The 23,711-nt window shown below is 43.4% G+C and overlaps 1 protein-coding gene across 1 annotated transcript in view; it reads right to left on the reverse strand.

The window, feature by feature from the left end:
- Positions 1 to 1,706: 1,706 nt before the first annotated feature.
- LOC143793612 (baculoviral IAP repeat-containing protein 1-like) overlaps positions 1,707 to 23,711 on the reverse strand; it is a 119,010-nt gene continuing 97,005 nt past the window's right edge. The window contains exons 9-11 of the mRNA XM_077280677.1: positions 8,973 to 9,134; positions 7,682 to 7,768; positions 1,707 to 2,273 (exon numbers count right to left, since the gene is read on the reverse strand). Of these exons, the coding sequence (XP_077136792.1) occupies positions 1,909 to 2,273; positions 7,682 to 7,768; positions 8,973 to 9,134 (614 nt within the window). The 3' untranslated portion in view covers positions 1,707 to 1,908. The remainder of the gene's footprint in view (positions 2,274 to 7,681; positions 7,769 to 8,972; positions 9,135 to 23,711) is intronic.

Raw genomic sequence — 23,711 nt, forward strand, 5'->3', positions numbered from 1 at the left:
CCAAAACACCCCTGACCCTAATCCCAACCCTAACCACAACCCTAACCGCAACACACCCCTGACCCTAATCCCAACCCTAACCACAACCCTAACTATCACCCTAACCACAACACCACCCTAACCCCAATACCACAGCGGTAACCCCAGCACAGCCCTAACCCCAACACAACCCTACCCCTAGCCCCAACCCTAACCATAGCCGCAACTCTAACCCTAACCTCAACCCTAACCCTAGCTCTAACCCCAACCCTTACCCTAGCCTGCATTTTTTTAATTTTATTTTGACCTAGCTAAGGGGGTGATAAAGGGGGTTTGATTTCCTTTTTTTATCACTGTGATAAACCATATCAAAGTGATCAAAATGAACTATTAGGAAAAATCTATTGTTGCCGGGAACCAGTCAGAAGATCTCGGCGGGCGCACTGCGCATGCGTCCGCCATTTTCTTTCAGGAAGACGACGTGGAGGTTCAGGGAAGGAAGCAGGAGTGGGGGCCCGGTAGCCGAGACCCCAGAGATTTTCCGCCTCTGGGGGGCGCTAAATCCCTATTTCTCAGCGCCGTTAAAAAGCGCTGAGGAATAAGGCCCCTTAACTGCCGCAGGTAAAAGGCGTATCGGTGATCGTTAAGGGGTTAAGAAGAAAAGTTTTGAACAGAGAATTACATTGGATATGTTACAAACTAGAGTCCCACTAGGAATGAATATTAGACAAGATCTATAATTAATAATTGCAGTAAAATTAGTAGTGTTCATTAACGATTTCCAACATTTTTGTAATTTTTTTTATTTGTAGTTTCCTTTTTTATATAGAGTTAATTATTGGCTCTTAGTTGTTAATGAATATGCACATATGTGACTAGCAGGAGGAGGTATATAAGCTTGCTATACTTTTCATAAAAAAACAAATTGAGGCTTGATAGCCGAAACGCATTGGTTTTCTGTGGGTCCCCTGTGGTTTTTCAGTCATTTTTGTTTTAAATGTACCAATAAATGTGAAATCATACCTCTGATTGCTGGAGAACCTTGCTCTTTTTCTGCATTGTCTATACTACCCGGACTAGGGCGGCTCCGTGCGATGAATTTCATCCTAACAAGGTGAATCTGAACCCGGTGAGCTGACTTTCCTTTTCCGTTCCCTCATTGCAAAAGAAATAATAGACATTTACATACTAAACACTTTTCTAAAAACCTTTATACAATAAAAGGTATGCTTTATCTACAGTGCTCTGTCAGGATTCCGAGATGGCAGCTGCCAGACTCACGACCGATCCTAAATTTCAGAGGACATGCAGTAGGAGAAGAACAGGCTGTGTGACGCACAAGACAAAGGTCAGGTCAGAGCAGCCTCTGGTCAGGAATCATGAAATCCTCTGCTGAAAAAGAGATTGGACAGCACCTCCAAATATCATACATTGATCTAATGCTGATAGGCAAAAATATATATAACTGAACATGAGGTTCTTAGTTTAACATTTTGATCAGACTGTATGAAGCCCACTGCCACGTCACGGCAAACTTCTTAGTGGGTCCCTATCATTCAGTTATATACAACTGCTTCTCACTAAATTAGAATATCATCAAAAAGTTATTTTATTTCAGTTCTTCAATACAAAAAGTGAAACTCATATTATATAGAGTCATTACGAACAGAGTGATCTATTTCAGGTCTTTATTTCTGTTAATGTTGATGATTATGGCTTATAGCCAATGAAAATCCAAAAGTAATTATCTCAGTAAATTAGAATACTTTATAACACCAGCTTGAAAAATAATTTTAAAATCCGAAATGTTGGCTTACTGAAATGCATGTTCAGTAAATGCATTCAATAATTGATCGGAGAGTAACTGATGAAATCTACTTTATTTCTGATTACTTTTCTTGTATAATAATAAATCATAGCCTTATACTTTTAATTCTCTATATTTGGTGTAAAGGGAAATGGTATTTGCCAAATAATTTCTAAACTTGTGGATTGAGGATGTTTCTCCTTCATGTTGTTAAACAGGCTGAAGTCATCTTTATCTAGCTGCCATCCCACCATCCATATTGTGATGAGACTTGGCATGCGAGACACAAATCGGACAAAGGAAGTGACAGTAGTGGCTTGACTCTTTATTGGGAGAGCCTCCAACCTCATCAAGTTCAGTAAGGTTAGCTCCGGCATGTCTGCAGCTGTTTCGAAAAAAGTCGTCCATCCAGATTCAGAGATCATGTGGTTGGATTGTAACTCAAGATTATGCAACCTTTTCAAAAAGCCATCTCTCGCCACTTTTCCTGTGAAAATTACATCCAATTATACAAACTTGTAAATAATACATTCATACTGTAGACAAAGTATATTGCTAATGGTATTGAATACTGTAACAAAAGCCCTAGGAGTGTTCTCAAGTTTAAAAGATATCACTTATCCACGGGATAACTTTGTGATCGCTGGGGTCTGACTGATATGGCCCCGACCGCCCCCGAGAATCAGTATTCTGAACAACCCTGGCTGAATGGAGCAGAGGTCAATCATGCACACTAACAGTCCATTCAATCTAATAGGAGTTTTGTGCTTATCAATCTCTAGTGCTCCCATTAAGAAGAACTGGAGCATTAGTGCGCATGATCGACCTCCACTCCATTCTGCTGGGGTTCTTCAGAGTCCTAATTCTCAGGATCAATGGGAGCCATGGAAGTCAGACCCCTGGTGATCAGAAAGTTATCCCGTGGATAAGGTATATCTTTTAAACTTGAGAACACCCCTTTAGGAGTTTTGTTTGGGCTAAATACAATATTGCACTGTGGCTCAGATTCACTAAAAATAACAAAATAAATGATACCTGCTGTGACCCATCAGGATTCTGCACAGGTCGCTCTGTGGTGTTCCCTGGTGCCAAGAGTGATGCCATCACTGTGCTCTCTAGCCAAAGACCATTTGTTTCTGTAGTAAGCTACAGTACATGTCCTGGTTTCATAACTGACTGTGTGGCCTAGGGATGCTGTGAGTAACAACTCAGCCGCTCTATGGAACCTGAAGGGTGCTGGACTGTCGGTTTTGTGAGTCCAGTCATCCAATCTGATCATGGGGTGTGCTGGGCTGTCAGCCCTGCTGCTCAATCTGGTCTAGTCTGCAGGTGTTTTCCCAGGTGCCTCCTTTCCTCTAATGATTTGCTAGCTATTTAGCTGGCTTGGTGTGAGCAGTAGATTGTCAGCTATAGTTTTGCTTTAGTTAGGTGTGTGTGCTTGCTCTGTGTCTGACTTCTGATCTTGTTGATGACCTAGGATCTGTTGTGACAATTCTCGTAGATTATCCCTTCTGCCTTCGACACTCTCTGACTTCCGGTATCTCACCCCAGACCTTTGACTATCTGCTTGTTGTACTTCCTGATTTTGACGTACTCTTCTAGCATTTGAGCCTGGTCTCTTTCCTGACAATGCCTTTGATTTACCCCTCTGTACTATGAGCCCCCTGGTATCTGACCTCAGACCTCATGACTACCCTGTCTTACAGCTTGCCTGTGAAGAGTGACTCAGCGTCACGCTACAACAGTCAGGTGTCTTGAGCAGAGTGCCATCAGAAAAGCATACAATGATTCATGATTCAAGTCACCTGACTGCTGTCATCTATTAATTACAGAACGCAATGGTCCTGTGGTTGCAGAGAACAATGATGTCATCACTCCTAATGCCAGCGAACACCGCCTGTGCAGGATCCTGATGGGTGACAGCAGGTATCATTCATTTTTTGTTTAGATCACTTTGGTCTTGAGCAGACAACTGTAGTTTCGGTGTGAGGGTGATCTGTCTAAACATCAGATTGTACTCAGACAAATCTTATTCTTCGGGGCGGTGCACATGTCTGATTTTTTTCCTTGGACCTGGTCGATCCGTGGAAAAAAAATCGCAGCATACACAATTTGTCTCTAATATGATGGCACCGCCCACTTATGTCTATGGAAAACATTGGACCGCACTCAAATGACATCTGATTTTTACGGACAGACAGAATTAAGAGGATGGAGATTTTTTTTTTAAATTCTCCACATCTGAGATAAACGGATCCCACTTTACTTACACTCTGACCACACTCTGATCAGAGTCTGGTTAACATTTTTCTCAAATGAAGAACATACGATTCTCCTGGACAGTACGATTAGTGAGATACCAAATAAGCGTAGTAATAGTTTTTTTTTATTCAATTAGCACCAAATAATTTGAAATTTGTAAAAAAAAAAATTGCTTGTGCCACTAATTTCTGAGACCCATAACATTTTTAATTTTTGGTCAATGGGACTGTGTGAGGGCTTATTTTTTATGCCCTGATGCAACGTTTTTATTGATACCATTTTGGGTACTATGAGAAATGATGTTTTGATCACCTCTAATTGCATTTTTTTTTGCAGTGGTGGCCAGAAAACAATTTTGACGTTAAGAATTTTTTTCTCATTATGCTGTTTACCGATTGGGTTAATTAATTTAATGTTTTGATAGATCCGACTTTTACAGACATAATTATACCACGTGTATTTTATTTTGTTTTATTTCTTTATTTTTAATGGGGGTGAAAGGGTGTGATTTGAACATATATAATGGATATGTGTGTGTGTGTATATATTAAATATTATTAACAGTATTTTTCACTGTACTTGTTAGTCTCCTTAGGGAACTTGGACATGTGATCATCTAGTCGCTTGTGCAATATGCAAAAATGCTAGAGTACTGCTTTATATAGCAAAAAATCATAGTTGTGAGCACGAGCAATAAGCTGTTGTTCACAGGAGTGCCCTCCTGACAGGTAAGGGGGCCTTCAGCAGACTCATGGCTTTTGAGCGGAACTGGGCCTGAAAGGGTCTGTGTGATTTCTCACTTCAATTTCTTTCCCAGACTCTTCCTCTCTCTATGCATTTCATGTGACACTAAAGGGGTCTGGCTTGTCTTACATTTTGGGTGTAATTTAGGATTCGATTTTCATTTCAAACTATAATAGGAGTGATTAAAAATTCTCTTGAAAACCCTGACCATAGGATAGGCTTTCTGAAAAATACATTTTATAGCTGGATATTTACATGTGAATCAGAATTCAAACAAGAAAGTAGGAGGATTATACAATATTGTGAAGTTCTACTAGTTATTGCACATCTTTGATTCAAGCTCAGAAAATTTTCAGAATTGGAAAGTAATTAATTTTTCTCTAATCAATTTAACTCAGTGTCTCACCTAACAAGGCAATACTTGCATCGTCTAATAGATCAAGAGAAAGGGACAGGGCAAAATGGAAAATGAATGGTCAAAGGCAAGGTCCAAGGTTGGGCAACTAAGATCAAAATACAGGAACACATAGTACCGAGCAAGCAGACATCACTTCAGCTAAGCTACAACTGGCAGTAATTGGAGACTGAGAGCCATCTAAGTAGTCAGGTAATTACTCCAAACACATGGAAGAAACCCTGGCCATGATTGGATGGCTGAACACACTGACAGGTCAGCACGCCCCTGCCCTAGATTGAACTTCTGAACTGTCACCCACTACATCCAGACATACTGATAGGCAGAATCACAACACAAATAAGTCGCAAATCACAACGCATACAAAATGTGACTTTTCACATCATTCATTGTAATTTAAAAGTGCCAAAAAAACTGAGTACAGTCTTCATGAGGTGGGCATGGACTTTAAGGGTTCTATTTTTCTTGGGGGGGGGGGAGGGGGGGTAGGGGGCGCTGTACTCTGAGCTTTTTTAGGAGCAGAAAAAGAGCGGAAACTTTCCAAATCTTCCTCAAAAACTGGACACTCAGTTTCTTCTGAGTTTTTACTCTGAAAACTGTGCAAAAAGACTCCATATGCGCTTAGCCTTGGACAGTTCCAAGTGCTTCAAAATTTTGCTTTACATTGACCCCTGCTTCAGAAATCCTTTGCACTCAACTGATATTTCGGTGGAAAGTTGTGTATGTAATGTCATATGCAGGATTAATGCATGGATGGGCCAAGTTCACTAAACGAAAGCTGCTTTTTTTTGTTATGCTATTTTATACTATAACAATGATGGAAAACAGACAGCCCCAATACTGTAAGTGGCATCTATCATGTGATTGGTAACTCCACAAGTGAATCTTTTATCACCTGTTTAGGAAAAAGTCAGAAACATGAAATTATCTTATCCTACCAGAAGCTTATGGGGAGGTACAACTAATGGACAAAAGAATTCGCTGTAATGTGCTTACTACATTTTTCAATTCTTTTGCAAAATAACAAGACTTCAACAACTTAATATTATTGGGCGTCTCACCTAAGAAGGATTCCTTCATGGGCTTCGTTATGGGCTTACAATAACTGGGCCAAAATAGAAAAGTTATGGCTGGCTCCTAGTTACCTGAACTCCCTTTTGTGGACAACTAAGTCTATTATTGCACCATTTACCCTACTGGGCCCAATGAAGATTACAAGAGAAGTCAAGAGAAGTTTGGCTCTCAAGTATGAAGCGCTATGATCTGGCCTCTCCTAGTTTTCCAATGATATCCTTTATTTATCACCCCCTGATCCCAAATAGATTAGAACCAACAATGGTCCATCCGTGGATTTCAGCTGGACTTTTCAGATACGTGGACTTGGTTGACAAGGACACATTGGAAATTCTCTCTTTTGAACTTTTTAAATCTAAATTCTCTGTAATCAATAGAGAATTCTTCCAATTTATGCAGATTAAGCACCTAGCATTTTCACTAGTTGGCTCAATGAATGTCTCCCAACCAACTGAGTTTGAGAAGTTATGTAGAAAGGGTTCGTCAACGAAGGGGTTGATATCTGATACTTTTAAGACTATAAACTCTCCTTAAGAGGATCCTCTGAAGAAACACACCTATATGATTAAATGGGAGTCTCTCCTTTGGAATGAGCTGTTCTCACAAAGTTGACAGCATATTTGGGACAAAGCAACCAAATCCTCTATTTGTTAAATAAAGAGAATCAATATAAGATTTTGATGTTTTGGTACTACGCCCCAGAGCACCTCCATAAACTGAACTCCCAGTATCTGAATATTTGATGGCGATGTGGCTCAGCAACTGCTTCTCAATATGGTCTTGCCAGGTGGTTGGATTTTGGGAATTAGTAAAAGTTTTAACACAAAAGGTACAGTACTTTTTGTGGAAGTTGAGCTGGACCCTGCAATCTATTTGCTAAAAGTTTCTCATAGCGGGATGGGGAAGAACTTATATAAATTATTATTGCATATGTTAACCACAGCTAGATGTTTCATCTATTTCAAATGGAAACAGACCATTCCTCTCTTACCAAAACAATACCTAGGACCTTTTTGGATTACTGTACCCTTTTTTCCCACCCCTTAATGTGTGGGTGTCCTGTCTTCTGTTTGTCGATTGTTAAAAAAATTTGAATTTGATAAGTGGATGGGGTTTGGTTTATTATGGCATTGGGTATAAATAATATATAACGTTTTTTATTTGGAACTTGAGTCTTTTATTCTTTTAGTTTGCAATATGTTTAGATGCCAGTAGAGGAAAATGTTTTCCATCAGTTAAACTTTAATGTACCCTATCCTCATTGATTCTTTTCTTTGTTTATTTTGCTTGTTAAAATCTCAATATTTCATGCTTATATTGATTGTTAAAAATTTATAAAACTTAACAAAAATTACAATTATAAAAAACCCAGACTATTACAACTTTCAAAAACAGTATACCGAACATTTCAGCAGTCTCTGCTCCAAAGATTATAAGTCGATCCAAATTTAGAATTTTCAGAGATGTAAAATTCTTCAATGTGGCAGCTGTTGGGGAGAATACAAAAATAATTAATAATTTATTAATTTCAACACTACTGATAGGGTAAATAGCTTAGAAAAAGGCACCTCAGAGGGGATCTCATTTACATATATAAATACATGTGTGGTCAGTACAGAGGACTGGTGCATGACTTGTTCCTTCCAAGGACCGTACTGAGGACCAGGGGGCACTCATTATGGCTACGTTCACATTAGCGTTCTGCGCCGCAGCATCGCCGCATGCGTCATGCGCCCCTATATTTAACATGGGGGCGCATGGACATGCGTTGCACTTGCGTTTTGTGACGCATGCGTCACTGTGGTGCATGCGTCAGGGCGCAGAGGACGCAGCAAGTTGCAGTTTTTTCTGCGCCCAAAACCATGCAAAAGTGGACGCATGCGTCACAAAACGCTGCGTTGTGCATGCGTTTACATTTGCGTTGTGCGTTGCGTCGCCGACGCTGCGGCGCACAACGCAAATGTGAACGTAGCCTTATGGGTGGAAGAAAAGAGATTCTGGCAGCTAAACAGGAAAGGGTTCTTTACAGTTAGAGCAGTCACACTGTGGAATGCCCTAGCACAGGAGGTAGTAATGGCAGACACTATAACAGCTTTTAGAAAAGGGCTGGAAGATTTCATGGATACACATAACATTGCTGGCTTTAGCTAGATTAGTGACGAAATGTACAGTAATGTTTTTCCTTGTAGAGAGTGACAAGCCAAGCCTGGCATGTCAGAGTGCAAATACTTATAAGCCATGCATGCTCCTCTGGGAAATTAAATATGCAAATAGTCTCTTCAGAGAGGAAGAGACCTATCACCACTTATTGGAAGCAGCTAAAAGCTAAACTTTGTACTGATGAGGGGCAACACCTCGAAACACTGCTTCTGCAAATTGAGATTCTGGTTTGGCTTTTATCCTAATTCATATTACAAAACTCGTTAAAGAGCCGATATTGACGTTTAGGATTCCAATAGGTGGCGCTAGAGTTCTAGTCCTCTTCAACTCTGAAGAGACAATTGCATATTTATTCTTACCCTAAATTGGTGCAAAAAAGTTTGTTGTTATTAAAGACCACAATAGGCCAGGCATAAAGGGGTTAAACCCAGCACACCTTTGAATTAATAACTACTAATATATAAAAAAGTGTTATTTATTTCAGGGACTCCATGCTAAATTATTGTTATCATTTTGGTTAAAAAGTATTACCAAGAGCAGCCATATTATCTTCCCGAAGTAAAGATCCAAAGAAGCTCAGTTCTGTCAGCTTCTTACATCCAGACAGGGAGCTCATCAGACCATTAAAATCTGCATAGTATTTTAATGCTAAGTGCAGGATCTCCAAATCCGCAAAGTGTTTAATGAATGGAACTGTAAATAAAAGGTATATATTAATACATGTCTTAAGTAGTGATTCAATAATATAGCTTTTTGTCCAAGGGAAATTTCATTAATAATGCCCACAGTGTATGCATGTATGCGGAAATCAACAATAGGCTGTAGTAGTAAAAGGGAATCTCATCCACAATAATTACTTAAACTTAGCCTATAGTTATAGAACCACGAAGGCTACATTCCTACGATGAGTTTTTGAGGAGTGTTTTATGGTATATAAAATAGGTTACTTGCATTTTTTTCTAAAATACATAAAAAACTCAAGAAAAACTCCTTGGGAATCTAACCTTAATGTCCTTCCTTACCTAACCTCAATGACTCTCACTGGGTGTAAAATGACGGTGTTCGTCGGTCGAAATCTCGGATGGGGTTTTGGCTGCATTGATTTCATCTTAAATGTGTGTTCCTCTTGGTTTAACACATATTTAATAGGGATCTAAAAGATCCAGCTCTTTTTGGTGTGTTATAAAGGAAGATTTGTGGATGATGTCCTCGCTGCTTGCCAATTCGAAGCCAGACATTGTGAAAGAATTAATGGTGATTTATTCAAGGCATTTCAGAGTCTAAATGACTCCTTCTTCAGGAAATACCACATCAACATACGGCATGTTGATGTGTTTTTTCCTGAAGAAGGAGTCATATAGATGCGTTGAATAAATCACCATTAATTCCTTCACTACGTCTGGCTTCGAATTGGCAAGCAGCGCGGACATAATCCACAAATCTTCCTTTATAACATTTCTGTTATGGTCGCGTGTCGACCTGTGGATCTGCAGCAGCTGGCATATACACTTTCACTACACCACGATCTTTGCTAATGCGACACTTGTAAATCGTGAGATAAGACCCTATCTGAGCTTTTCTTTTTCCTGGAAATTTTCATTACCAGCTCTTTTTGGTGAGCAGAGCCAAGTGATCCAGATTACCATAAAGAACCGGACTGTCTATCACTAATAACAGCAGGACACAACATCAGTGCTCATAAATCTCTCTTCTCTGCTGCATCAACACGATCCTCCACCTTCTCCTCATCTCTCTGAAGTCTGTATCAGAGGGCTGAGCAGAAGTCTGAGAGAGTGTGCACTGGCTTCTACTGTTACACTATATGCCCCCATACCGGAGGATGCTTTTCATGCAGTGCTCATAGCGGTCCATGCTAATTGAGGAGTGGAATAGTGCACCATGTCTCTTGGCCATGACAAGGCTGCACAGAGAGACTTAATTTGCATATCAAAATACATTTTTTTAGACAAATAAAGGCAGTATTTTCTTCATCAAAAGTGTATTTTTCCTAGTCCCCCAAATGACTATTGGCTTAGTTTAAATGAGAGAAATCAAAAAGATCTAAACAAACTGGAACTGTGAGCAGCAGCTAACAGAATGGTTATTAACAAGGAGAAATGCAAAGTCCTACATCTGGGGAAGAAAAATGAATAAAATATACACAATGGAAGGAATAAGGCTGAGCAACAGCGCATGTGATAAAGACTTGGGTATACTAATAGATCACAGACTACACATGAGTCAACAGCGAGATGCAGCAGCAAAAAAGACAAACACAATTCTGGGTTGCATTAACAAAAGCATAGAGTCTAGTTCGCATGAAGTAATTATCCCCCTCTTTTCCTCCTTGGTCAGGCCTCATCTGGAATACTGTGTCCAGTTCTGGGCACCACATTTAAAAAAAACACCATGAACAAACTGGAGCAAGTTCAGAGAAGAGCTACCAGGATAGTGACTGGTTTGCAAACAATGTACTATAAGGAACGGTTAGAGGTTTTACGAATGTTTAACTTGCAAAAGAGAAGACTGAGAGGAGACTTAATAGCCATCTACAAATATCTCAATGGATGTCACAGTGTAGAGGGATCAGCTTTATTCTCATTTGCACATGGAGACATGAGAAGCAATGGAATAAAACTGAAAGGGAGAGATATAGGTTAGATATTAGAAAATTTTTTGACAGTTATTGGTGATCAATGAGTGGAACAGGCTGTCACAAGAAGTGGTGAGTACTTCTTCAACGGAAGTCTTCAATAAGAGGCTGGATAGACATCTGTCTTGGATGATTTAGTAAAGCCAGTCACTATATCTAAATTAAAACTTAACATTTAATATGCATACCTAAAAGACATAAATACACCATAGAATAAGTGCTCATAGTTCCCAGTGTACTATAATAAAAATGGCACAATCTCACCCAAGTGGTCACTATTTTCTTCTCACACAGAGGAGTTTGGCGTATAGAGAGGTCATATCTTGCCACTGCAGTAGACCTCGATTTTTTAGCCTGGATAACTTCCCCTGATGAACCCCCCAAACGGGAGGGGAAACGCGTAGGGAAGACACTTTTTCAGGGTGGCTATATTTGATCATGGGCATCATAAAACAGGCTCACACTTGGGTACTGCCCTTGTAAGGGCGGGAGTTGGTTACAGAGGGCACGACAGGGAAAATAGGCCCCCGTGTCTCCCCTCCCCCCCCCCCCCCCCCCCGTGGTCTTTTTTTCTCTTCTCCCCATCTCCTGGTCTTGGACATCATTGCGCTGTAGGAAACTTCTGAGTGCCGGGAAACAACAACTTGGGTGAGATTGTGCCATTTTTATTATAGTACACTGGGAACTATGAGCACTTATTCTGTGGTGTATTTATGTCTTTTAGGTATGCATATTAAATGTTAAGTTTTAATTTAGATATAGTGACTGGCTTTGCTGGATTTGGTTGATAATAAGAGTTAGATAGATTCAGATTGGATTTTCTGGATTTTTGATTTGCTGCAAATCTTGGATGATTTAGTGAATCCTGCATTGAGCAGTGGGTTGGACCAGATGACCCAGGAGGTCCCTTCCTACTCTATTATGCTGAAAAAGAGAATGGACAGCACCTTCAAAAATCATACATTGATTTAATGCCGCTAGGCAAAAATATATCTAACTGAACATGAGGTTTTTAGTTTAACTCTCTCATCAGACTGTATGAAGGCCACTGCCACGTCATGGCAAACCTCTTAGTGGGTCCCTATGACCCTAATGGAGCGGAGCCATGTGCCGACCACCGCCACAGGGACAATCACCGGCAGGGCAGACGGCCTGGTGCTCCACAGTGCCCATGCTGCAAGACCGCTCTGCATCACAAGCATAAAACCACAGCAACAATGGCCGCCACACAGTACCCACACCAAATGAAAGGAGCATTAAAAGGGCTGGACCACTATCTTTGCAGTCTCCTGCTAATTAAAATCACCTGTGCCAAATGCTGAAGCATTTCCAGATCAACATCTGGTCATCTAATGGTTAGGCGGAGACCTAGAGAAGCGTACAAGCCACAATGTCTTGCACCCACTGTGAAATTTGGTAAAGGATCCGCGATGATCTGGGGATGCTTCAGCAAGGCTGGAATTGGGCAAGTTGTTATTTGTGAAGGACGTACGAATCAAGCCGCATACAAGGTTATGCTGGAAAAACAGTTGATTCCTTCTGCTCAGGCAATGTTCCCCAACTCTGAGGACAGTTTTTTCCAGCAGGACAATGCGCCATGCCACACAGCCAGGTCAATCATTGTGTGGATGAAGGACCACCACATCAAATCCCTGTCATGGCCAGCCCAATCTCCAGATCTGAACCCCATTGAAAACCTCTGGAATGTAATCAAGAGGAAGCTGGATAGTCACAAGCCATCAAACAAAGAAGAACCACTTACATTTTTCTACCAAGAGTGACATAAGGTCACCCAAAAGCAGTGTGAAAGACTGGTGGAAAGCATGCCAAGACGCATGAAAGCTGGGATTAAAAATCATTGTTATTCCACAAAATATTGATTTCTGAACTCTTCCTGAGTTGAAACATTAGTATTGCTGTTTCTAAATGATTATAAACTTGTTTTTTTTTGCATTACAGTATTGTATTGGACGGGTGAAATATGCTAATTTATTGAGACAGGTTTTTTGGGTTATCAGGAGTTGTATGCCAAAATCATCAGTATTAAAACAATAAAAGACCTGACAAATTTCAGTTGGTGGATAATGAATCTATAATATATGAAAGTTTAATTGTAATCATTACATTATGGTAAATAATTAAATTTAACACTATATGCTAATTTTTTGAGAAGGACCTGTATTTGAGGTCTGCAAGCAATGCTTTTTTTGTTATTTTGACCATTTCTCATTTTCAGAAAATAAATACAAAATTTATTGCTTGGAACTTCGGAGACATATTGTCAGTAGTTTACAGAATAAAAGAACAATTTACATTTTACTCAAAAATATACCTATAAAGAGAAAAATCAGACAAACTGAACATTTTGCAATGGTCTTTTAATTGTTGCCAGAGCTGTATTATGTGGTGAGTGGTAGCCAATGGAAGGCAATAAGACTGCTAATTAATTTGTTTATTTTCTCTTACTATGGAAAAGTGTTGGTTAATTTAGGTATGATAGGAAAAAACAATAGGAAATGTTTATTGAAGATTATTTTCCAAATCATTTCATTTTCAGTTTTAATCCACTGGAGCAATAAAAAAATGGTTGCAAAGATGGTATAGCCTTTTTTTTTCTAAAGGAGTTCTGTGCCAGTTTTGACCGGAGCTTGCTTAGGCTGGTTTCACATTTGCGGTTGTGTCCGCAGCGTTTGTGCCGCAATTTTCCACATGCGTCGTGTATTCCTATCTTTAACATTAGGGATGCAGGTGCCTGCGATTGGTTGCGTTTTGCCGCGTTTGACGACGCATGCGTCGTTTCGTCGTCTGCGGCTTGGTGCGGTAAACGCTACATGTAGTAATTTCAGAGGCATCAATTTGCCACCTAGAAACGTATGCGATTTTTAGCGGAAGGAATGCGTCAAAATAACGCATTACGGCCTATGTGAACGCATGCGTTTGCAAGCACATGCGTTTGCTTGCGTTTGTGAACGCATGCGTTGTACCACAGGAAAATATGTCTAGACACTGATTAGCCACCCTCCACCTACAAACTGATAAGAGGAGGGAGTGGGCATTGGCAGGTCACTACTCAGCAGACTGGGAACAAGAGCAGACGCAGGAAAGCACCTTGGTGGAAACCACACTCTGAACAATGTGAGTATCAAAGCCAATATCTTTATTTTCTATTTTCTGTCTCTATATGTCCTAATTTCTGTCTTTTTTTTCTTGCTGCTTGCATCAGAATGTCATCTTCTTCTGAGGAGCAACAGCTTGGGCCTGCACAAGGTGGAATTGAAAGTGAAGCGAGTACTCACCTCTTCAGATTGGTAAGTCTTCTCTGTCACATCTACACGTGACAAATTTTTTTTTTCCTTTAGAGCAGTTCTTCCACTGTGGCAGAAGCTGTGCAGGAGCAGCGTGGACACGCTTGGGTGGCAAGGCGGCAGCGTGTAAGTATACCTGGCTGACTGTTTATTGTATCATTGACTTTACTATTCTTCACTGTTAATTTCTTTACATTCCTCTTTCTTTACCTTTATCTTCTTGACTCCTTTTTTTCTTGACTTCGAATATTCATGCCAGTTCTCTGTCTCTGTTTTCTTTCGTTTCCTTATGTTAATGTCGCCAACATTAATGTATTTATTTATTTTTTAGGTTCCAGAACGGGATGAGGACCTCATTGAAAATGACCTCCTAATCTCCCTGGTCCATGAGTGAGTCCCGTTGTGGGACACCCGGGTTTCACAGCACTCGGACAAAGTGACGATCTGGCGGCTATGGAATGAGGTGGCCAATGCGATGTGGGATGGCTGGGACAACGCCCTGACTCAGGTCCAAAATGCATTTTGTAAGTATTGCAATGCGGTGTGCTGCAGCAGTGACCTTGGCCAGGATCACACAACTGTGTGTGATGAGAGAAACTCCTGACAGTTTCTCTCATCACACACAGTTGTGTGATCACGGTCAAAAGTGCATAGTCTAATCATTATATATATTTTTCAGCAGTGCTCAAAGTCAAAACACGTTGGTGTTAGATGAAGGATCGCTTCAACAAGGACCTTCGTCAAGAGAGCCGGGTTCCTAGTGGTTCTGGAGCAAGGATCCGCAAATACAAATATCACCGCATCCTTGCATTTTTGAGGCCGGTCCTTGCCCACAGAGAACAAAGTATTTTTTGTGGTGTAATGGGTTGTGTTGTATTGCCTAAGCTGTATTTTTCTATTCCACAGGAGTTGGTACTTTACTATTGTAAATTTTTGGTAGTAATGTTTTTTTTTCTTCCTTTTTCACAGCACATGGAGCAGCACTGTTGACCCAGGTTCTGGAGCAGTCCTTCATCAGACAGCCACGGACCCATCCCAGCCATCCAGCAGCGCTGCAGCCAGTGGGCCTGCCACACTAACTGGAGACCACGAAGCTGGTCTATCAGGTGTTCCCCTGTCCCAGTCCTCTGCCTCTTTTTTGGGGGGCTCTTCCCGGCAACGGCAGAAGGCCTCGGACAGGTCACTCATGCCCGAGTTTTTGCACTTGAGCTCGGTCTTTCATGATGGACTCAAGGCGATGGGTGACCGACTGGATAGTGCCATAAACCATATGAATACACTTATCCAGGAGGTCACCAAAAGCCTTGACCAAGTGAAAGCCGACCTCCAGAGGCCAGCACATCATTTTTTCAATCAATTAGAGAAGGGCATGTCGGAACACCTTACTCCTGATCTCCAGCTTAGTGTCATGCGGGCCTGCAATGCTGCTTACATGCAGGCTATGCAGCAGAGTCGGTATTTTCAGCAGACAGTGGCAGCATTTCCACCTGTGCCAACACTGTCACGATTGACCTCAATGCCGACCTCTGCTGCAAACGACTGCACGGCCACCACCATTTCAAGCACTGCCAGACACCACTACAGCACCACCACCATGCCGAGTGCTGTTGGACAGCCCACCGCCACCACCATGACAACTGCTCCTGCTTGGACCTCCTCCGCTGCCACCACCATGCAGCAGAAGGACCCTGGCATGGCCTTCCGCATCATAACCGTGTAACAGCAGCAGGACCCTGGCATGGCATTCCGCACCACAACCATGCAACAGCAGCAGGATCCTGGCATGGCCTTCCGCTCTCCCACGACAACCATGCAGCAGGACCCAGGCATGGCCTTCCCCACCACCATTCAGCAGCAGGACCCTGGCATGGCCTTCCGCTCTCCCACCACAACCATGCAGCAGCAGCGGCACACTGACCCTGACAGGTCGGCTACCATGACCAGGCCGCAAGAAATGAGCCCACCGAGGCTCCCCAGACAGCAGCGCCGATCCTAAAAAGGGAAATAGAAACAGCGGACTATCTCAATTCCTCCCCCCTCACCTCCCAATGTGTCTATAATGTCAGGTTTGTCTCACCCTTCCAGTGTGTCTCTGCCTTCTTCTCTCAAACTCCCAAACCCCACTACTTTAATTGCCCCTTCTCCTGCCACCCCTGCGTCGTCCACACTTAGCCAGGCCTCACAGCTACACACCCCATAGTTCCGTGACTCTACCGCAAGCAGGCGCAGTTAATTTTTGTTTAAAAATAAATGATAATGTTTTTTCCCCAATACTGTTTGGTTATTTGTGTATTTCGCCGCCGGCAACACACACCGTGCGCTTAATAAACACACTGCGCCATACACTTTGTTTTTTTGTCACCTTATAGCTCCAGTATTTATTGAGTACAACACTTCAGCTTTGTGTGTTTGGTATTGAGCTATGAGGTGGGAAAAATAATATTACTAGTATTTTCTCCATAAGCTATTCAGTCTGCTTAATCTGTGTTGCAGACTGAAGAGACAATGGCGGCAATACAAAGCAGAACTATACTCAACAGGTCATGTGTCCAAAAACTCATTAGTTATGACACCTGACCTGTTGAGTAGAGAACTGCCTTGTATAACCTCCATTTTCTCTTCAGTCTACGTAATTTATTTCACACAAACTGAAGATACGAGGGAGGTCATATAAGGTATATCTATACTCACCTGGACAGGTGTCAGAAATAGTGAATTCATGAGGCTTGGTTTTGTGCTCCTGAACTCATTATATCTCACACATGAGTTGATGAGTATAGATCTGCTTTGTATTAAACCTCCATCGTCTCTTCAGTCAGCGTCCAATAGATACTGCAGAACAGAATCAGGATGTAATTGTTACGGCTGCGACCACAAACGTGGCCGAGCCGACACCTCCACGTCGCCAGACCTTGACGACGTGGGCGAGCGTCCCAAAAGGGGACGCAATGTGGACTCACTGGACCACAGAGTAACCTGGACCTACCCAGACTAGGGAACGGCAGCGAGCAGGGTCTGCGGCAGCTGAGCATGTGAACAAGATGTAGATATGCAGAACTAGACTACACCGCACAACTTCAGGTATGAAGAAACAAAGTTTACTTAAATGATAGCACAGTACATAACAAAACATAATGATGTCAGGATCCCGATTCCACATGTCAAGGAAGGGTACACGACTCAGACGTCAGACGATGGCAGGAGTCATCACGGGTTGATGCAGTCCAGGGTCATCTGGCACGGGCATACTAGGACAGCCAATCTTTCAGGCCTCAGGCGTAGCACAATAGTGAAGTATAGCGTGGCACAGCTGTGTCGGTGCTCAAGATAGGTTGCCCACACCAGTAACGTATAAATAATAAATAACTTGGCACTCAACTAGTATGTGGTGGTAATGAAAGTAGGAAAAAAATTTTTATTACTTGAATAGCAGTCCAGTAAAAAAACGTTTCGGTCATAAAACACCTTCCTCAGTAAACCGACTGCTTATATGAGGCAGATGCAGGGTGCACATCAACGCGGTGTCCGCCGCTAGTTGACTCAACTAGCGGCGGACACCGCGTTGATGTGCACCCTGCATCTGCCTCATTCAGGAGCCACAGATATAGGCTACCCTACTCCAGGATAATTCTCCACATGATTCCCACACTAATGGGCCAGAAACACTGACCACTTATTGTTTATTTGTGAGATCCTGTCTCCCTCCACTGTGGAATATCCTGTGCCATATTGATATATCCAGTACATCCCAGTTCTTGATAGAATGGACATATATTCCAGCATTATTGTGCTAGTTGCTATCCCTACTTCATTCTACTCCACCGTACTCGTGGCATGCTAGATACATCTACCTAGCCTATTTGGCTCTCCATTATCATCACATATGATTTTTTCTATGTCCAGTGATACTCCATTCCATATCAGCAGTCGGTTTACTGAGGAAGGTCTTTTATGACCGAAACGTTTTTTTACTGGACTGCTATTCAAGTAATAACATTTTTTTTCCTACTTTCATTACCACCACATACTAGTTGAGTGCCAAGTTATTTATTATTCAGGCGTAGCACAGGCTCAGCAGGAGAACATCAGACACCGATCCCAGAAGGACGTCATCTCGGGGTGGACCTCAGGACATCAGGAACACAGGCAGGACATCAGGAACACAGGCAGGACATCAGGACCACAGGCTTAGATGGACGTCTGACGATGGCAGGAGTCATCACGGGTTGATGCAGTCCAAGGTCATCTGGCACGGGCATACTAGGACAGCCAATCTTTCAGGCCTCAGGCGTAGCACAGGCTCAGCAGGAGAACATCAGACACCGATCCCGGAAGGACGTCATCTCGGGGTGGACCTCAGGACATCAGGAACACAGGCAGGACATCAGGAACACAGGCAGGACATCAGGAACACAGGCAGGACATCAGGACCACAGGCTTAGATGGGCGTCTGATGGTGGCAGGAGTCATCACGGGTTGATGCAGTCCAGGGTCATCTGGCACGGGCATACTAGGACAGCCAATCTTTCAGGCCTCAGGCGTAGCACAATAGTGAAGTATAGCGTGGCACAGCTGTGTCGGTGCTCAAGATAGGTTGCCCACACCAGTAACGTATAAATAATAAATAACTTGGCACTCAACTAGTATGTGGTGGTAATGAAAGTAGGAAAAAAAATTTTATTACTTGAATAGCAGTCCAGTAAAAAAACGTTTCGGTCATAAAACACCTTCCTCAGTAAACCGACTGCTTATATGAGGCAGATGCAGGGTGCACATCAACGCGGTGTCCGCCGCTAGTTGACTCAACTAGCGGCGGACACCGCGTTGATGTGCACCCTGCATCTGCCTCATTCAGGAGCCACAGATATAGGCTACCCTACTCCAGGATAATTCTCCACATGATTCCCACACTAATGGGCCAGAAACACTGACCACTTATTGTTTATTTGTGAGATCCTGTCTCCCTCCACTGTGGAATATCCTGTGCCATATTGATATATCCAGTACATCCCAGTTCTTGATAGAATGGACATATATTCCAGCATTATTGTGCTAGTTGCTATCCCTACTTCATTCTACTCCACCGTACTCGTGGCATGCTAGATACATCTACCTAGCCTATTTGGCTCTCCATTATCATCACATATGATTTTTTCTATGTCCAGTGATACTCCATTCCATATCAGCAGTCGGTTTACTGAGGAAGGTCTTTTATGACCGAAACGTTTTTTTACTGGACTGCTATTCAAGTAATAACATTTTTTTTCCTACTTTCATTACCACCACATACTAGTTGAGTGCCAAGTTATTTATTATTCAGGCGTAGCACAGGCTCAGCAGGAGAACATCAGACACCGATCCCAGAAGGACGTCATCTCGGGGTGGACCTCAGGACATCAGGAACACAGGCAGGACATCAGGAACACAGGCAGGACATCAGGAACACAGGCAGGACATCAGGACCACAGGCTTAGATGGACGTCTGACGATGGCAGGAGTCATCACGGGTTGATGCAGTCCAAGGTCATCTGGCACGGGCATACTAGGACAGCCAATCTTTCAGGCCTCAGGCGTAGCACAGGCTCAGCAGGAGAACATCAGACACCGATCCCAGAAGGACGTCATCTCGGGGTGGACCTCAGGACATCAGGAACACAGGCAGGACATCAGGAACACAGGCAGGACATCAGGAACACAGGCAGGACATCAGGACCACAGGCTTAGATGGGCGTCTGATGGTGGCAGGAGTCATCACGGGTTGATGCAGTCCAGGGTCATCTGGCACGGGCATACTAGGACAGCCAATCTTTCAGGCCACAGGCGTAGCACAGGCTCAGCAGGAGAACATCAGACACCGATCCAGAAGGACGTCATCTCAGGGTGGACCTCAGGACACAGGCAGGACAGCTGGACACAGGCAGGACATCTGGACACAGGCAGGACATCTGGACACAGGCAGGACATTTGGACACAGGCAGGACATCTGGGACACTGGCGTGGCAGCCCAGGTCATCGGCTGGGACACTGGCGTGGCAGCCCAGGAATCAGGACATCGGACACCGAAAGGACATCGGGAATACCGGAAAGACATCTGGGACACTGGCGTGGCAGCCCAGGTCATCGGCTGGGACACTGGCGTGGCAGCCCAGGAATCAGGACATTGGACACCGGAAGAACATCAGACACAGGCTGGACAACAGGAATACCGGAAAGACATCTGGGACACTGGCATGGCAGCCCAGGTCATCGGCTGGGACACGGAGGGCACAGGACCAGGTAGCAGAGGTCATCAGGTTCGTAACTTCGGCCGTCAGGCTCCGGACATCAGACCTAGGAGGGAACTCAAGCATGATGGTGCTAGCTCCGCTGGACTGGAACTGGGCCAGACAGGGTTAGCACCGCATGGAAGGCTGAGCACAGAATAGTAAGAGCTCAGCAAGAACACCGAACTCCATCTTTAAAAGATGAGCCCGGAAAGTTCAGTCACTGGGTGCGGGGCGTCAGACACAATAGGACTTCAGAAACATAACACAGACAGGTTCAGACAGGATCAGGTACTGGATATGCAGCCTCCAGGATAGGCGGATCTGGGTACTCTGCCCCCAGAACAGGCGGGTAAACAAGACATAAACGGATCTGGATATACAGCCTCCAGGATAGGCGAATCTGGGTACTCTGCCCCCAGAACAGGCGAGAGACAGGTATCAGATCTCCCAGAACATACTGCAGACAGAACGGGAGCTGGATACCTCACAAGTAGTGTTGAGCATTCCGATACCGCAAGTATCGGGTATCGGCCGATACTTGCGGGTATCGGAATTCCGATACCGAGATCCGATACTTTTGTGGTATCGGGTATCGGTATCGAAACAACATTAATGTGTAAAATAAAGAATTAAAATAAAAAATATTGCTATACTCACCTCTCCGACGCAGCCTGGACCTCACCGAGGGAACCGGCAGCGTTGTTTGCTTAAAATGCGCGCTTTTACTTCCTTCCGTGACGTCACGGCTTCTGATTGGTCGCGTGCCGCCCATGTGGCCGCGACGCGACCAATCACAGCAAGCCGTGACGTAATTTTCAGGTCCTCAATGCCTAATTCTAGGCATTCATGATTTTAAAATTACGTTCCGGCTTGTGATTGGTCGCGTCGCGGTCACATGGGTGACGCGACCAATCACAAGCCGTGACGTCACGGGAGGCAGGAGACGCGCGCATTTTTAAAATTACGTCACGGCTTGTGATTGGTTGCGTGCCGCCCATGTGACCGCGACGCGACCAATCACAGCAAGCCGTGACGTAATTTCAGGTCCTGATGCCTATTTCTGCATTCAGGACCTGAAATTACGTCACGGCTTGCTGTGATTGGTCGCGTCGCGGTCACATGGGCGGCACGCAACCAATCACAAGCCGTAACGTAATTTTAAAAATGCGCGCGTCTCCTGCCTCTCGTGACGTCACGGCTTGTGATTGGTCGCGTCGCCCATGTGACCGCGACGTGACCAATCACAAGCCGGAACGTAATTTTAAAATCATGAATGCCTAGAATTAGGCATTGAGGACCTGAAAATTACGTCACGGCTTGCTGTGATTGGTCGCGTCGCGGCCACATGGGCGGCACGCGACCAATCACAAGCCGTGACATCACGGAAGGAAGTAAAAGCGCGCATTTTAAGCAAACAACGCTGCCGGTTCCCTCGCTGAGGTCCAGGCTGCGTCGGAGAGGTGAGTATAGCAATATTTTTTATTTTAATTCTTTATTTTACACATTAATATGGATCCCAGGGCCTGAAGGAGAGTTTCCTCTCCTTCAGACCCTGGGAACCATCAGGAATACCGTCCGATACTTGAGTCCCATTGACTTGTATTGGTATCGGTATCGGATTAGATCCGATACTTTGCCGGTATCGGCCGATACTTTCCGATACCGATACTTTCAAGTATCGGACGGTATCGCTCAACACTACTCACAAGGCAAGACACAGAAACACAATGCAATGCTCTGGCCACGCCCTGTAGCAAAGAGGAAGTTTATATAGGAGCTGCTCCTCAGCAATAGGCTGAGGAAGCAACACAGGTGAACACTCAAACCCTGATAAAAGCAGGGTAGGTGTGGCCGCGCGCACCCTAAGCACAAACAGAAACCATTACAGCACTGATAGCACAGGAACTGTGGCTTAGGGCACCTGGCAGCGGCTGCTAGCCTGGACACACATGGAAAGCCATGCACCAGCTGCAGAGGACCTCGCAAGCCGAGGCTAGCTTCCAAGCAGCAGCCAGGAACCGCACATGCGAGTGGCCATGCAGCAGAGCACAGACATCACAGCATATGTACAGCTATGCAGCGGTGGCAGGGAACTGAGCAGCATCCATACAGGTAACAGACAACAGTATCCCTGCACATTAGGGGGAGAGGAGCAAGGGTTAAAGCAGAGACATGCAAAAGTAACGCCGAAGAAACAAGGTATAAACCCAGCGGCGTTACAGTAATGATGTCAACTACCTTACCATTAGCAACCTAAGTGGTTTTTAGAGGAAATACATAGGAGACTTGGTAAAGATATCGAAACACGTAGTTTATTATAAAAAAATATTAGGGACATTTAAAACATAACTGGTACAGACCCAAACCCAACAGCACATTTTACACAATATTGTCTTGCCATGCCACACGTCCAATATCAGAATCAAAATAGGCAGCAAATTGGTACCGCATGTGGCCAACTTCAACAGTTGACCGCAGCGGGTGATGCTGGTAATCAGGCAATGGGTTTGCAACTGGTTCATCCAGTTCAATGTTGGGTCACTCCTTAGCCATTATGAAATTGTGGAGAAAAACACACACGCTTTGACCACCTCATCGACTGTCTCCATTTTTAGATTAACCCCTTCACCCCCAAGGGTGGTTTGCACGTTATGGACCGGGCCAATTTTTACAATTCTGACCACTGTCCATTTATGAGGTTATAACTCTGGAACGCTTCAACGGATCCCGGTGATTCTGACACTGTTTTCTCGTGACATATTGTACTTCATGACAGTGGTAAAATTTCTTTGATATTACCTGCGTTTATTTGTGAAAAAAAGGGAAATTTGGCGAAAATTTTGAAAATTTCGCAATTTTCCAACTTTGAATTTTTATGCAATTAAATCACAGTGATATGTCACACAAAATACTTAATAAGTAATATTTCCCACATGTCTACTTTACATCAGCACAATTTTGGAACCAAAATTTTTTTTTGTTAGGGAGTTATAAGGGTTAAAATTTGACCAGCAATTTCTCATTTTCACAACACCATTTTTTTTTT

The sequence above is a fragment of the Ranitomeya variabilis genome, chromosome 1 (genome assembly GCF_051348905.1).
Source record: "Ranitomeya variabilis isolate aRanVar5 chromosome 1, aRanVar5.hap1, whole genome shotgun sequence".
Taxonomy (NCBI): Eukaryota; Metazoa; Chordata; class Amphibia; order Anura; family Dendrobatidae; genus Ranitomeya; species Ranitomeya variabilis.